At 43.3% G+C, this 16,721-nt stretch overlaps 1 protein-coding gene across 1 annotated transcript in view; it reads right to left on the minus strand.

Annotated features, from left to right (window-relative positions):
• The window catches only part of TMCC3 (transmembrane and coiled-coil domain family 3), an 88,398-nt gene that overhangs the window by 20,495 nt on the left and 51,182 nt on the right, over positions 1–16,721 (minus strand). The window contains exon 2 of the mRNA XM_088453831.1: positions 11,650–12,563. Within this exon, the coding sequence (XP_088309957.1) occupies positions 11,650–12,563 (914 nt within the window). The remainder of the gene's footprint in view (positions 1–11,649; positions 12,564–16,721) is intronic.

The raw sequence follows: 16,721 nt of genomic DNA on the forward strand, positions 1-16,721 counted from the left end.
TTCATTTTCTAAAAGTACTTTGGCCTTGATAATTATTTATGTATCTTGCTAGGTTAACATTATAGCAGCTATAAACACTATTCATACCTTACAGTGTGAAATTAAAATGAATTTATTCAGGAATCCTTGCCATTGATCAACACAGAACAAAACAAAGTTTTAATTTACAAATAATGAAAAAAAAAAATTGATTACATAGGTATACCTGGGAGGTATTCCGGGGGGGTAGGGGGTTGGAGGGATAGGTTTAGGCACCTTCGGGGGAGACTTAGGGTTAGGCACCACCCTGGGAGGGTTAGGTTTAGGGTGTGGGGATGGTTAGGCATCACCTTGGGAGGGTTAGGTTTGGGGTGCAGGGAGGGGGAAGGGGGGGTTAGGTATTGTCGTTCAGACATATCAGATGTACATATCCGCCGTCAGGTTTGGGGTAGTAGAATTCCCTACTGAGGGGTTGTGGTCTAGATTTGGAAGAACTCTGGGTGAGAGGCCTGGATACAAGAGCTCCTCGTCCACGGACCTTGGACGTTGGCAAAACCTGGTCAATGGTGCGGCATCTAACCTGCAGGGAGGTGTTCGCCAGTGACTCCTCCAATCGGAATATGGGCTTAGCTGCACCCTGCAGGCAGGTCGCGGTCCTTTGACCAGGTATCCAAGATCCGTGGGAATGGAGGCTCAAGATATCAATGGCCCAAGGGAAGTGCCTAACAAAGGCACTGTTACACTAGGAGTACACAGAGATAATACTTGAAAGTATTCCAGGAATAAAGTACTAACACACTTAGCACAACTGGTTTACACTAGAGAGGTACACTGGGAGTGACACTTGAGAAAACACTGGGAGTGACGTGTGGACACACTTTGTACTGCGGGGTGGCACACAAGGGAAACACTAGGAGAGGAGTGCTGACGCACTTTGGGTAGACACACAGAGGATGGGTAGACACACAGAGGATACACAGGGAATGGTGTGTGGACGCACTTTGCCACATGGAATGGCACTGGTAATAAACACAGGCTGAGAAGTATTGCACCGTAGCTCACAGGAGACACTGGTAACTTAATGCACAGGCAGGGATGTTGGCCACGCTGCTGCTCACTGGAAAACACTGGCAGTAATACACAGGCAGAGATGTTAATGTTATAGCACTGTCACTGAAAGTAAAGCTCTCAGGCTGAGATGTAACTAGCACTGCTGCTCACAGGGAGCACTTGTAGCAGGGGCGTATATATAATGGGTGCAGGGTGTGCGGGGAACACGGGCCCCTGGATCCAGGGGGGCCTTGCACCGCACACCCTGCACCCATAATATTGCTTACCTCTCCGGAGTCCCACGTCAGCACTGAGTCCGGCGCTGTAAAACGATTGGAAAATGGCTGCGGCGGCCATTTTCCCGTTGATTGCGCAGTACAGGGAAAATAGCCGCCACGGCCATTTTCTCGGCGCCCTGTGCATACACTATAGACTCTTGGCACACTCTAGTGCCCAGAGTCTAACTCCGGCGGTGGCCGCGCACAGCTCAGTGCGCTGCCAGGCGGAGAGGAGGGGGCCCGTGTCTGAGACTGCACACAGGTCCCCTCCTCTCTAGAAACGCCCCTGATTTGTATCTAGTAATCACAGAGAGGTGATGCAGCTGTAAGGTACTCAGGATAAGCTTGTGGCTTGAAATCACAGAAACAGCATGCACAGGCAGGGAAGTAAATCACACTGGTGCTGAAAGGAGACACTGGAAATCCCACACAGGCAGAGATGTAATAGCACAACTGCTCACTGGAAAACACTGGAATTTAGGCACACAGGCAGAGATGTAGATCGCATTGCTGCTCGCTGGAAAACACTGGAACAAAGGCTTGGAATCCAAGGGAACCTGGAACAGAACTCAACTAGAACACTAGGGGTTAAATTTACTAAAGTGAGAGTTTTTAGAAGTGAGTTTAAAAAGTGATGTTGTCCATAGCAACCTATCAGATTCTAGCTATTATCTTCCAGAAGATTAAATGTTAAGTAGAATATGATTGGTTGCTATGGGCAACATCACTTTTTAAACTCACTTCTAAAAACTCTCACTTTAAGTAAATTTACCCCTAGGAGTGACAATAGTTGATCAGGCAACTTCCTGGAGTTCTGGGGGCGGATTTATACGCAGAGGTAACAGATAATTGGAGCACAGCGTCAGCTGACTGACATCATGCTACCATTGGTTAGGAGCACTGTCACATGAGAAGAACGGTAATGCCGGCACCCTTGATGGGAACTCCGATCCCCAACACACACAGCTGACCATGAAGGTCTGCAGAAAGCACGTAAGGCAGAATACTCAGCATCTCGCCCATCACTGCACCAGACGTCTGACCACAAGGAAGTCAGGGAAAGCCGGCAAGGAGGTGAGAGATAGCCGATCCTAGGCTGAACTCTGACATCCGCTACCTATTTATCGTTTAATTGAACTGAACAATAGATATAGTAGCGTGTACCCAGCATTAGAGTACTATCAAATCCGTCAAAGAAATTCCAGCATGATAATGTGTCTCAAAGTGGTATACAATCGGGAAGCCGGCTGCCTTAATACCGGCAGCCGGCTTCCCGACTGTCATATTCCGGCGAGGGTGAAATGCCGGGCGTTTAGATGTAGACGCCTGATATTTCCCCGACGCCGGGAGACCGGCATCCCGAGCAAAGGGATGCCAGGTGCCACGAGCGGACAGCCGCGGACATCGGTATTTCATACCGATTCCCTTAAAGTATATAGCCTTCTATCTGGTGATTTATTAATAATTCACCTAATATTAGTAAGTATTTTTGAGGTGATAAGGCCTGTATACAGGCTTTTACGGTCAATAACAGATTCTGGGGGTGTGGTATATTATTTAGATATTTAAAATATAGACATCATAATGTCGAAAGGTACATTATGTAGACAACAAAAATGTCGACATGGACTATATGTTGACAAAGGAATGGGATTGAAATGCCGGAGGCTGTTTAGCCGTCGGTTCGAATTCCGACAGCGTGAGCCTGACAGCAGGAAATCCTGATGGTGGCAGACCCTCCCCTCTCCCCCTCCCTTAACCTGAATTAGGGATGCATAACCCTAAACTCCTCGGATGGTGCCTAACCCTAACCTCACCCTGGGGATGCCTAACAATAACCCCCCCTTATCGCCCCCTAAACCGAACCCTAACCCCCTTCCCCCCCAAAATCTAACGCTTACCACGCTAACTGCCCTAAACCTAACCACCCCCCCCCCACCCACAGCTAACTGGATGGGCGCCTCTGACTTACCTCGTTTGGGCACGCGTCGTCCTGGATTCCGCCGTCGGGATTATGATAGGCGTCTGTATTTCGACGACTATCATAAACCCTTTGCTGACATTCTGCAGTCGGTCACATACCTACATCCCGTTGACAAACTATGCACAGAAAAAGAAATTGCTGATGCACTATGCAATCATTACTGTTCAAATTTAAATGTATTCTGTACTTAAATAAAATTTCAGAGGTAGTTAGCATATCAGTGGCCAATGATACGGGACTGCCCACCAGCGCCCAGATCACCTCGTCAAGTAGGTCCCCAACACTCTGGGGTTCAAATCTGGGGCGCACTGCCCATACCATATGTTGACAATATGTAGATAGTCAAAATGTCAACACATAATGTAGACATGGTCAAACAAAATGTAGACATTCATAATACTGTATAGGCATATATATATATTTCGAAATTAAATGTTGAGATTCAAAATTTAGGCAAGTCTATGTTTTTGTCTGTCGCCATTTTGCTAATGTATAGGTAACTGTGCACACAGTTTAACCTGCAGTCAACATATAGTCAGGTCTACATGCTTTGCTTGTCATTTATTTATTGCAAATATGAAGGGGATAAGCTCTAGTGACAGAGTTTAGCAGAGCTAGATTAAGTGTGTGAGCACAGGGGGCAAGTGCCCTAGGTCCCCCTCTGAGCTTTTGATTACAGCTGCAATGCAGGAGTGTACTGCAAACTGTAGAACTTGAATAAGGACAGGGAGGATGGAGTCCAGTCTTGGAAGAGGGGCTACTCGGCACTGTACAGTATGTGACTGCAGCATGGGTAAAAGGAGGGGAGGAACAGCTGCAGACAGTATACACTGAGTATAAAATAAGAGGGAGGGGAGGACACTATATTGTCTGTATGTATATATGTGTATAAGTATGTGACTGTATATATGTGCATAACGGTGTGACTATGTATGTATAGGTTTGTGACTATGTATGTATGCAAACCCCCCCATCACAATTTTGTCAGGACAGTCCTGTATTTTGGGTACTGTCCCACCTGTGGGCTGGGAAGAAAGGTAGGCCAGGAAGTCTTACCTGCTGTGCACGCAAGGCTGTTGATAGCCCAGGAGCTGCGGACACTATATTCACTCCCCTAGCGTGAAGTGAGATGGGGACGTGACATGTAGCCATGCTCCCTTTTTGTGTGCACATCAAAGGCTTGCACATGAGGACCCAATCCACGTGTCCTAAATGTTGCTATTTAGGGCCCCCAGTCTTAAATGCCCCTGGCCCTGAAAACCATAATTCAGCTTATTGGCTTAGCGCTACTGTTGCGGAGTTTAGCGCAACAGTAGTTGCAATTAATTTATGGAGCAGCACATAACAGTGGTGTAGTCAGTCAGTTCAAAGTTCTCCAGCACGAGGGGGGGGGGATTATTTTCATTATGAGACATTTATGACATGCACAGTGCTCTTCCCTCAGTAGGTAAACTGTTGCAGCTCTGCCCCTGTGGAAATACACTTGCCCACATGCCATAATTTTAGCATGCCCTACAAGCAGCACAACTGACGGGGATTTGCGCTACTGTGATAGGTATTAGCGCAATGTTTGTGGCAATTAATGTATGGTGTGGCATATAACTGGCATGGAGTTAGCCAATGCAAAGTTCAGGAATGATTTTTACTATGTGACATTTAGGGAAATACTGTATGACTGTATGGTTTACATGATAGAATCTGTGTTTGCACATGCACAGTGCTCTTCCCTCAGTAGGCAAACTGCGGCATGCCAAACCCTTAGAACTACACACGCCAGCATGTCCTGCCACAGATATGATGTTAGGGCATCCATAAGCTACGTACCCTGCTGACTATGTTGCACGTTGGACCTGCATGCTAGTTCGACATGCGATGTCGCTGACAATGTGCGGGAGCGACATTGAGTGCACACATTAGACGATCAGGCTGGATCGGACAACATATCTTCTAGTGTATACTGGCCATAAAACTATGACAAAGAATGCTGGCATGTGTAGTTCCACAGCAGCTGGAGTGCCACAGGTTGTCTACCACCTGTTCTACATATAACTTGATATGAAAATTAGGCATATCAGACAATATGACTGACATGACAGGATCAGTGTTTGCACATGGGCAGTGCTCTTCCTTAGGTAGGACACTGTCTTGTACATTTATCCATTATGACTGGTCACCATTATTTATTATATTTTCTATATCGACATTTTAACTGTGTCTACATTATGGATTTCAACATTTTGCCTGTGTCTTAATTTTAACTATCAACCTAATGACCCAGTTGACCTTATGCCTGTGTCAATCTTTTGTCTGTCTACATTATGACAGTTGACATTTTGTCGTCGACCTTGTGATTGTCTATATTTTCATTGTTGACCTTTTGACTCAGCACTGTAACTTGGCGTTATCGCGTCCTGTGCCGGTCATGCCCCCCCCCCCCACCTCCCACCCCCCCCAAGCGCATAACGTCATCCCTAGGGACCAGGGCCACAAGCAGTGCCCAAAACATCCTCACGCTGTGGTGTCCATGCCTGGAGGAGGCTGCAGCCAGAATTATTCTGTAGTGCTGCCTGCAGAGTGCCATTCCAGGCAATCTGCTAGCCAGATGCAGGATCGTGGGGCAACAAGTGAAATTTTCACTTGTGATTCTGTGAGGAGACCTGGAAAACATGTACTGTTTGAGGTCCTGAGGACAGAGTTTGAGAACCTGTGATATACTGGAATAAGGACTGTACTATCTGCAGTTTATTAAGTTGTACAGTATACTGACATAGGTCATTTACAACTGGACATGGTATATTAAGGATGAATAGCTTCTTCTCTTCTCTGGACACACTCTTCTGAGGAAATCCTGATTGGGAAGAAACACGTTAGGAGTCTTTTGGTCACCATTGTGAAATGTTATCGTCCAGCACTTGTATCCACCAAGTTACACCCATCTGACCAGAACAGGTTGGGTTGAGACAGGTGCCTTTTTACTAACCGCACCAAGCCAACTTTCACAAGGGAGTGATTCCTGTCCTACGGAGACACTCCACCTCACCAGCACGCCACTGGAAGACATCACAGGCTGACTTTTTCAGGCCGCACATTAACAGCGAGTCACGAGCCGGGACGCAGTGTGGGAGAACGGACCCTACAGCAAGGCTGACAGAGCCTGAGGTTTGCTGGTGAGTGGCAGGACATTACATTTTATGTGGGTCATCAGAGCCCAAGGATAATAAACATCTTGTCCTTATACGACAGTGCGGCATTCCTTCTATCCCTGCAATTCGTTGTGGGGAACTGCTACTAATCTCTAACCGGATTCAGTTTAAAGTTCTATTTTCCCATTTTTATAGACCACCTTCAGGTATTTGAGAGATGCCGAAATATCTAAACCTGTCACACAGACAACAGTAGAGAGCAGCAGAATAACAGTTTCTCAAGCACAATCATTTGTATGGAGCATACTTTTTAATTCAGCGCCCGATGAGGCCAGGAGGCACAAAGCCATGTTGAGCCTGATCAAAATAAAGTCATCAAAAGGATGGGTGCACCTGTACAACAACTCTAAGGGGTCACTTCAATTAACTGCAAGGGGCAAATTGCCTTTGCAGCAATGTGGAATCGCCAGCAACAGTACCTCCTCTCGCCCCAGACCTGCAGATTTCTGTACACTGCCTATGGGGTTGTCACCAAAAATTGCGTCAGAAGACACCGTAAGTGCAACGTACAGCCGCACTTACTTGCACAGGAGTGAATACTTTTATAGTCCATGTATGTAACTCACCAAGTAGCATACATTAGAAAAAAATAAAACATTTGCATGGTCCCTCTAAGCTGCGCAACTCAGAAAAGGAAAAATAGTTAAAGTCAAAGACTTCACCCTGAAGGGCTGAGTCCACAATTGGCAGGATTTTATTTTTAAACCTATCATTTCCAGATTTGATTAAAAAGTGCTGACAGGCCTCTTACTTGGAATATCAACTTAATATATCGCATTCCAAATGTCGATAGATGACAATGAAATGTTGCATGCAAGTTTAATCTAACAATAGCCCAAACCGCAATTTATCCCTAACCTAACCCTAGAACCAGGTGTCGACATTCTCACTGTCTACATGGTGAATGTCACCTGAGACCAGCATTGCATCCCGGCCAGGGGCAAGGAGATCAGCTATTCACTGCTGAGTGGGATGTTGAGCTGGGCTGTAGGCGGCATTCAGGGACTGTAAAACAGCGTTATCATCTGACGCTTCATCTGGTGTTTTTGGATTCATTTATTATCCAGGTACCTCAACATGGTGTTATGGATTGAGAGCTAATCCTGCAATATCCCTTTCATTTAAAAGACGGCCAACATTGGATAGAACTGCTTAGTACATCTGGAATATTTACAACTCTTATCCTATTTTGGGACACACACATTATATATAGCCTAATTTCCTCTGGTGGATGAGAACGTATTTTTTGAGATTGCATTTAGAATTGTACATTTTACTATTAAAAGGATCTATATTAAATTTTAAACAGTCTTAATAGGCGCTCTTATTAAAAGGTATCAAATACTTTTAATTGTATGTTTGTTCTTGATTAAGCAATTATCAGAGTTGCTATGTAGGAGCTGCTGTTTGTCAAGGTGATCATCTATTAATATTTTATTTTAGCGCCCAAATTTATATATTAGCTTAAGTCAACATTCTGTACATTTCGGCATTCAGACTACATACACTGGGGTATATAATATAGGCTGCGGACTTAAAGCATTGGCGAGTCCCATGCAAGACTGGCCAATGTTTTAAAGTCATTTAAAAGGCAATATCAACCTGGTTTTGTCATTTAAATCACAGGTAATTTAAATCAGCAGACAGTCTTGCATGGGACTCGCCAATGCTTTAAATCCGCAGCCTATTACATATACCCCCATACATTTGTTTTAATAGCAAATTGCACAGTGGATACAAAGCGTTCACTATACATTTGACTGTTTATTCCCTCTTTAAAAAAACGTATGGACGTTGAACTGGATTAACCTTAGAACAAACTTTGGACTTTAGCCAAATTAAAATTAATAAAAAAATAAAAAATATCCAGTCATACTGCTGAGTAAGCTGTTCATACAAAGGCAAATCTACAGTTTGCAAAGTCAATAGTCCAGCCAAAACAAGTCACATAAAATGAAAAGATAATACATAATAACGTGAGCTTTCTCTTACATATAACCAATTACTGCGTCGCTAGGCTATAATTATATTTATACACTGGCAATTTACTGCTCGTAAGGTTAGTTCAACTTGCAGTGAGTCACAGGACGAATAAAATAAGTCACAGGTTATAAATATGTAGTAATAGCAGGTCAAAGTGAACATTTTACCACACAATTGGGCATTACTGTATATGAAAGGTTGTGTATTATTGAGCAGAGCAAAATACATGAACTAAAAGGGATTATGCTTATCTAAATAGGTCTATTAGTCTCTCTCTCACTACTAAGCTGCAGGTAGTCATGTTAAAAGAGAAGAGCTTCTCCAACTAAGGGCCGTATTCAATCAGCGGCGGAAACAAACTGGAGAAAAGTTTTCTCCATCCCAGACCAGGCGGAAAAAAAATGCAAAATCCCTATTTTTGGCAACAAATGTGGGGATTTCTTTCAGAACCCTTTGGACCCCCCCTAATGATAAATTACCAGAAAAAAAATTGTAAGTTGTGTACTTTGGCGAAAAACGACAGCGCAAATTTTGTGCGAAAAAAAAAACATTCATTGAAAATGGTTTTAACATATTGGGTCCGATTTTTCGATGGGCGGTATGGATGCGTCAAGTGTTTTAAAAATTGCACGCGTTCACAGTAGGCGGTTTATCAAGTTTTTTTTTTTAAATTTTGTTTTTACGACACGAAAATATACTTGCACCCATTTTAACATACCCCCAATTTACGTGGAACAGTAATTTCCAGGAAAAAAATAGTATCTTTCGCCCAAAATTTGCACAGTCCTTTTTCGCTAAAGTACGCAATTTATGTTTTTTTTCCCGGTAAGTTATCATTAGGAAGGAAGGGGGGTGTCCAAAGGGTTTTGAAAGATATCCCCACATTTTTAGCCAAAAATAGGGATTTTGCATTTTTTTTTCCGCCTTTTCTGGGATGGGGAAAACTGTTCTCCAGATTTTTGGTGAAAATTTCACCAAAGTATGGCTCTAAGCAGGTAGAGTTTAAGTGACAGCTCTGCAGTCCTGATATCCAGAAATACTCTGCTTTGATTGGTTAATTCATATACAACAGCAGGGCCAGAATTTGCTTTTTTATTTAAAAAACATTCCATCATGAGCTAAAGATGCAAGAGGAGCTACACCTGTCTGTAGCATAGACAGAGAAGTGCAGTACAATGTTACAGCAACCCTGACTAATATATTCATATTTGAAATTTCCATTTTGGCATTTACGCAGTCCTTTAAAATAAAAGCGGTTACCATCACAACAAAGACATGCCATCTCACTATGCACACATCCCTGTTCCCCCAGCCTTTACACTGGTTTCCTCTGCTATTCAGAATAATATACTGAATTATATATCTTTAACATTCAAAGACATTCATTATTGTCCCACCCTCAGTGATTGCAAAATACGCACTGTAGCGCATTAATAAGCGCTACAGGCACTGAGGGACTCGTTTTAGAAATAAACGGGTCCTGCAGGACGCGCTGTGAGTCACTGATCTGTGTGCGCTGCAGCAGCCAATAACAGTCCTTAGCATCTCCCCAACAAATCACAGCCTGCAGCTTCTCCTCGTCCAATTGCCGCCCAAACCCTGCCGACCACCCCCACTGCCTCCTACATCCTGGCAGCTGCTAGACTTGAGCTGACCCCTTGCTGCCGGCAACAGCACCAGGTTCCGGCGCAGGTAACAAGCTCACTGTCTCCAGGCTGCTCTGCAGCTTCAAGTTCCTGCTCTGTCGGGCAGCCGGCATTTGTGCCTCTCCTCCCATCATGTGCTGACTCCCGGCCCACAGACTTTCCAGCATAAAGGCCTCTCCATATAGTCCATGGGACATCACTCAAAAGTAAACAGGGTAACGGGGATATACAACGGATGCCATCTGTAACTTGAAGTCCACCTGTGGCTGTCCACGCAGGAAGCCAGGCAGGTGGACAGTGCCCGGTACAGAAGGGAGCTGAAGGTCTACATCCATATGCTATCTACCCTTGCCCCAGTGCTGCCCCAGCTGCTATCCTGACCCCCTCCCTACCCCCAGCATTGCCTGCCGCTAACTCCCTCCTTGCCCCCAGTACTGCCCAAGCTGCTATCTACCCTCAGCCCCTCCCTACCCCCAGTACTACCTGCAATTAACCCCCTCCTTGCCCACCAGCACTGTCCCAACTGCTGTTTGTACTTACCCACTTCCTGTCCCCAGTTCTACCCCAAATTCACCCTGCTTTTAACCCCAGCTCTACCCCCAACTGCCCCTTACACTTAACCCCCTCTACACCAAATGCTACCTACTCCCAGCACTGCTCAAGCTGCCACCTGACCCATGCACTGTCCCAACTGCTGCCTGCCCTCATCCCCCATTATATGAGATGGGGCGAAAACAAACTGGAGAAAAGGAGTAGGACCCAAATCTTTTAAAGTGAGGGGTCCCTGGGACCCACAATTTATTTTGCTCAGCACGATCACTGCATCCTGCATGAGAAATAGCCTTTACAAGCAGAGGCGTCACCCGGTGCGCACTCTGGATACCCACCACACTTCGGAGGTCCGCCCGGGCGAAAAGGGGGTCGTGTCCTAAGTAAAGGGGCGTGGTCTCACAGGGGATCCCGATAACATAATTCCAGGGGCAGCCCAGCATCACCGAAGATACTGGGCTGCTCTTTGAGACTGGGCAGTCTGCACTGTCGGCTCCTCTTCTATGACAGGAGCCGGGTGATGCAGGAGAATGTCACACTGCAGCACTCGGCTCCTGTAACTGAGGAGCCAGCATTTTGGAGTCACCCTCCCGAGTGCGGCCCATACCCCCCATCATGACGCCACTGTTTACAGGTATTCTCCCAATCACACATTTATCTAAAGATCCAGAGATAAGCGAACCAGCTAATCACCAACGCTTATGTTCCTGTAGGACTGCAATATCCATTAGGTAGGGCTTTCTATAACCTTGTTTTAATTTTGAACTTGTATGTTATGTTTACGCACCTTGAATTAACTGTGCAGGGATCCAATAAATGTATTTTAATAACTACTCTATAAATCTTAAAGTCTGCAGCAATGGTAGAAACATACAGCCATGCTTGCACGGTGCCATAATTACTTGTGCTTAGTGGCTATATAGATCATTTAAGCTTCAATAGAAAAATGTAAAAAATGCTTATAAATTAGTAATTACCTGTATCTTTCATCTTGTAAAGTTTGTGAAATGACAGCATAGTCTCTCTTAAATTGTACTTTAAGTGTCCCGATGTCTTCAACTAGCTGAGACTGAGCCTCTCGTATTTCTCGCAGCTCATCTAGAAACACAGCAAGATCTTGGCTATAATTAGTATTTGTCCGTCCTGTATCAAAGGCCTGGTTCCCATTGCTGTCCGCAGAACCGGATGTCCCACTAGAACACTCGTCATCACTTACATACTTGGGTTTGGTCACTATTGTTGCACTACCACTCAGGTTCCTGGGACTGTTTTCTGGATGAAAGTCATCAAGAGTATTTTTTAGATGAGCAATGTTATCAGCACTTCCAAACTTATTACGAATAAGATTTGCAAACTCCCTTGATTTGTTGAACACAAACATTGGTGGAGTCAAAGACACGCCTGGCATACCCGCTTTACAGGAGTCCACTGGCGCAGTAGGCCGAGAACTGATGTTCACATCTTTTAGAGAATGATGCAGGTCTTTCAGGTTATCTTTGGAAATATCCTTTGTACTTTTGGTTGTAGTGCCATTTTGCTCTACATCCTTTAACTTTTTATGATACTGCTCCAGTTTTTTCTGTAGCTGTGCTATCGAGTGAGCAGATTTCTGGTTCTTCTTCTCAAATACTTGTTTAATTCGACCTGCTTGCTGCTTGTCAGCGCTATTCACTAGTTTCAAGTACTCTGCCACGTTGCCATCACGGGCACTTTGTTCGATTTTAATCTGTTCAGTGACTTTGAGGATTTTTTGTTTCAGGCTGTCAGCAGAGAGTTTTACTTTGTGAAAGTCTAAGATACCATCTGGTATGTCAAAGTTAAGGTTGGTATCTGATCCTCCCCTTCTGATGTTTAGAGGCAAGCTGAGTGTGTTCATATCAGACCTGTTCACCTAGGAAAGAGGAGAACACAATTTTACTTGTGACTTAGATTGTATCCATCTTTATAATTACTTGCAAAGGAATTCATATATTTTGGAAATTCTTTGTGAGGTTTAAAGATGAAATGCCATTCAGCACCTGGGATCTTAGTAAAATGTAACTCCATTTTATATACTTACTCTTCACTTTCAGAATTTAAAATTAATTTGGGGATGTAGACCTTCGTAATGGATTGCAAAGCTTATTTGTAGGCAAACAGACATGACTGGCCATACGACATACCATCGGTTTCCTTGATATCACTGATTGATTATATCTAGAGTGCAGTGATGTATGGAAGTTTATTACATAAAATTATTATTCATATAGCACCAATTTATTTTGTTGTAATATGTGGTTTTGCTTTCCTAAATTTTGACTAAGCAAGAATAGGTTAATCCGTGCATTATATATCAATAGCAGTAGAACTCCATATGAATTAGTTTCTGCGGTGTGAGATATAGCTATAGCGGGTCCAATGGGGAGGATTAAAGTTGGGCGCAAAGCAGATAAAAGGAGTAATGGTGCATACACACAAAGCAATCAGACAACGATAACGCTGTCTGATCGTCAAGCACACCTCCTGGTGTGCTGGATGATCGGTATCGATCATCCAGCACACCACCTACTCGCCGACGACTAAGTCCCTATAGTAACTTGCTTGATATCGAGCAAGTTGACCTGCATGCACGGGCTATGAACAATATCGCTATCATCCATACGTGGCCGCGCATCGCTGGTTGCTGGTGAGTTTGTAGGGACCTACAAATAAACGATTTTAACGATAATGATATAGTTATCGTTCAAATCGCTCACTCATATCGCTCCGTGTGTATGCACCTGGGAAAAAACCATGTTGCAATGCAAGGGGGGCAAATGCATTTTTTTTTTGCATGCAGGGTAAATGCTGGCTGCTTTTGCATGTGGCTCACAAATACTGAACAGATTCATTTTTATACTGCAATTTAGATATGAACTAGGGCATGCCTCTTCCAGGTCCAAATATTTCTAGTTGATGTAAATCTGACCCCCAGTGCAACATGATTTTGCCCACATGAAAGAAAAAAAAAATCACTTTTTTTGCTTTGCTCCCAATTCCGAATTAGCCCCAATGAGAAAATGAGAAGAACATAAATACACGTCTATGGGGCTGATTCACATTTGGGAATAGAGTTATGCTTGCCATACATGGTAAGATTTTCTGTCCAACCATCCAACTAGTTGATTGGTTGGAATGAAAATCTGGTAACGTATGGGAGTAAATGATGATCAGCAATTTGCTCCTAAATGCCATAAAATAGATTAAAATGGTCGTTCAGACAAGTTTGTTAAATGTTTGATCTAAACAATTTGTTCAAACAACATTTTTTGTCCATTTTCCTGCGTTTGGGAGAAAATTGCTGATTGTCATTCGCTTTCATACCTTACCAGATTTTCATTCCAACCAATCAACTAGTTGAATGGTTGGACAGAAAATCTTACCATGTATGGCCAGCATAAGATCGAGCAAGTAACTTTGCACCATGCAGGGGTGCAAATACATTTATTTTTGCATGTGGGGTAAATACTGGTGGCTGTGGCATGTAGCCCACAAATGCTGGACAGCTTTATTTTTACACTGCAATTTAGATATCAAATCGGACAGAACCCATCCAAATCTCTGCCAATTTTTCATCTGCCCGCACCCCCCCCCCCCCCCCTTCCCTGTGGTGCAGAATGGTTTTACCAATAGTTACTTGCTCTTTCTGAACCAGGCCCTACGTCTATAGGGCAATATGTTGATTGGGTTACATTTACTAATCATTCAAGTATGTATATGCCACAGGATGACAAAAAAAAAAAAATCTATATTAATTAAAAGCATCAAAATCAATCTAAAAGCTGTGGGATCTAACCAAGTAGTCAGTCTGTAATATCATGGCCAGGATAAAACATCTACATAGTCTGCAATGGATTGCTCTATTTAGATCCCCATTGACCTAGTAGCAGAAAAACACTTGGTGACTAATTAGTAACATTCTGTCTGCCTCCTACGAAATCACAGTCCCCTCTCTGTTCCAAATAATAAATGCTCTCTCAGTAACAACTGATCAATACTAATGGGGTCCATATAGTAACAATTGGAGTAATTCAGCTTTTTTCCACTGATTTTGAAAAGAAACAAATGCGCAATGTATGGGTTCCACTGATCGCGGATATAGAACAAAAACTGATCGGAATCAGTGAACCAGGATTTCCAGCATGTTGGATTTTGCCAACCAATCCTGGCTTTAGATTGGCAGTGTATGGTAACAATCAGTTGTTTTGCCGACACCACAATCAACACACTGCCATCTAGTGCTATTCTCCACTACATCCTGACTAGTAGCAGGACGACATGCGAGTTGATGTATGGGCACTTTCATAATTCTCAGGTCCAATCTTTAGTGAAAATGATCAGTGAATTGCTGAAAATATTGGCAATGTATAGACACAAATTGGTGTATCCAAGAAACACCAAATCGGGGAAAATAACAAGGGATTGGGTAATTGTATTTTTGTGGTTACTGATGTATGGGCCTCATTAAGCACAGCCAGCAATTCATTAAATTGTTAAGTGAAGCAAAAAAAAAGTATTACTTTCACTTACTGCATGTTACTTTCACTGGGAATTTCTCAGATGTGTTCTTCCACCCTCTCTTACAAAAATCAATATATTTATTTAACCCTTAAATATCTCAAGAAAGTCAGTGATGCAGGTGTATAGTCAACTTTAAAAGCTTAAATATAATAATCATAAATATCCTGACAATACTACCATTACAAAATCTAGGATCACGATAAATAAAAACATTAACATATTACAATCAATGTGTTTAATATATGATATGTGGATGTCATAAAATAATACAATGTAAATATTAATCACTAACACCCCTTTCACACTGCCATCAAATAACCCGGGTTACTGTGCAGTGTGAAAGGGGCCAGTTTAAATAACCTAGGTCGAGCCAGCATTTCAACTCGGGTAGCGAGCAGGGTTGAACACGAGTTCAACCTGGCTTGCGGTGCGGTGTGAACGGGTAACCGAGGTCGAGGCGCCCTGGGTCCTGTTCACTGCATAGGAAGAACCAGAGCTTGCAAGGAGAGGAGATCATCTCCAAGCGCCGGCTCACCACGTGATGGTGGTGACGTCATCGACCCGGCATTAGTGCCGGGTTGGACCGCCAGTCTGAAAGGGGTTTCAGATGGGTCGCCCCCGGGATCGACGTGTGCACAATTCCCGGGTGCGACCATCCATTAGCGATCTGAAAAGGGGTATAAATTACTATTATATGACTCCAGTCACATGGTTTTCTCAAACTATTAAGATATAATATGGTTTATATTAACAATGTTCTGTTAAATATTTCAACCCACACACTCTTTTGTCCCATACACAATGAATGTTGGCAAAAGAACGAAGTGATTACCATACTTCTGTCATTCTGTTATAATTACAAATGCTAAAAAGACTCTAAGGGTAGCACAAAAAAAAACAAAAAACACCACCATATTTTTATGTTGCAAAATAACGAGTTCTATGGAGAGAAGGATAGGGGAAGGATTTCTGGACTGCACACTCTGAATATATATATATATAATGGGAGGTGCTATGGAGAGAAGGGTGTGGAGCGGGGAGCATAATGCACATTTAAGGATTACTGCAAGCAGGGATAGTGACAGATGTTTTGTATATGGAGCAGATATCCCCTAGGGAATTCAGCCTGGAGACGGAGCTCTAGGGGTATATTTACTAAAGTGCAGGTTTTTAGAAGTGGAGATGTTGCCCTTAGCAACCAAATTCTAGCTATTATCTTCTAAATGGTTGCCATAATCATTTATCTAGAACCTATCAGCTTCTACATGTAATTTCAGTGACTGTTTTAGATAGCAGATCGCTAGAAGCTGATTGGTTGCTATGGGCAACTTCTCCTTTTTAAGTCTATTGAAGGTGTAATACATCTCCACTCCAGTCTGTTAACTGATATCAATAAAAGTATTTCACCTTACAGATATTTTAAGAAATCTAGACTATGGGGTAAATTTACTAAAGCCAGAGTTTTTAGAAGTGAAGATGTTGCCCATAGCAACCACTCACATTCTAGCCA

The sequence above is a fragment of the Taudactylus pleione genome, unplaced genomic scaffold (assembly GCF_031769625.1).
Source record: "Taudactylus pleione unplaced genomic scaffold, aTauple2 ptg000040l, whole genome shotgun sequence".
Lineage (NCBI taxonomy): Eukaryota > Metazoa > Chordata > Amphibia > Anura > Myobatrachidae > Taudactylus > Taudactylus pleione.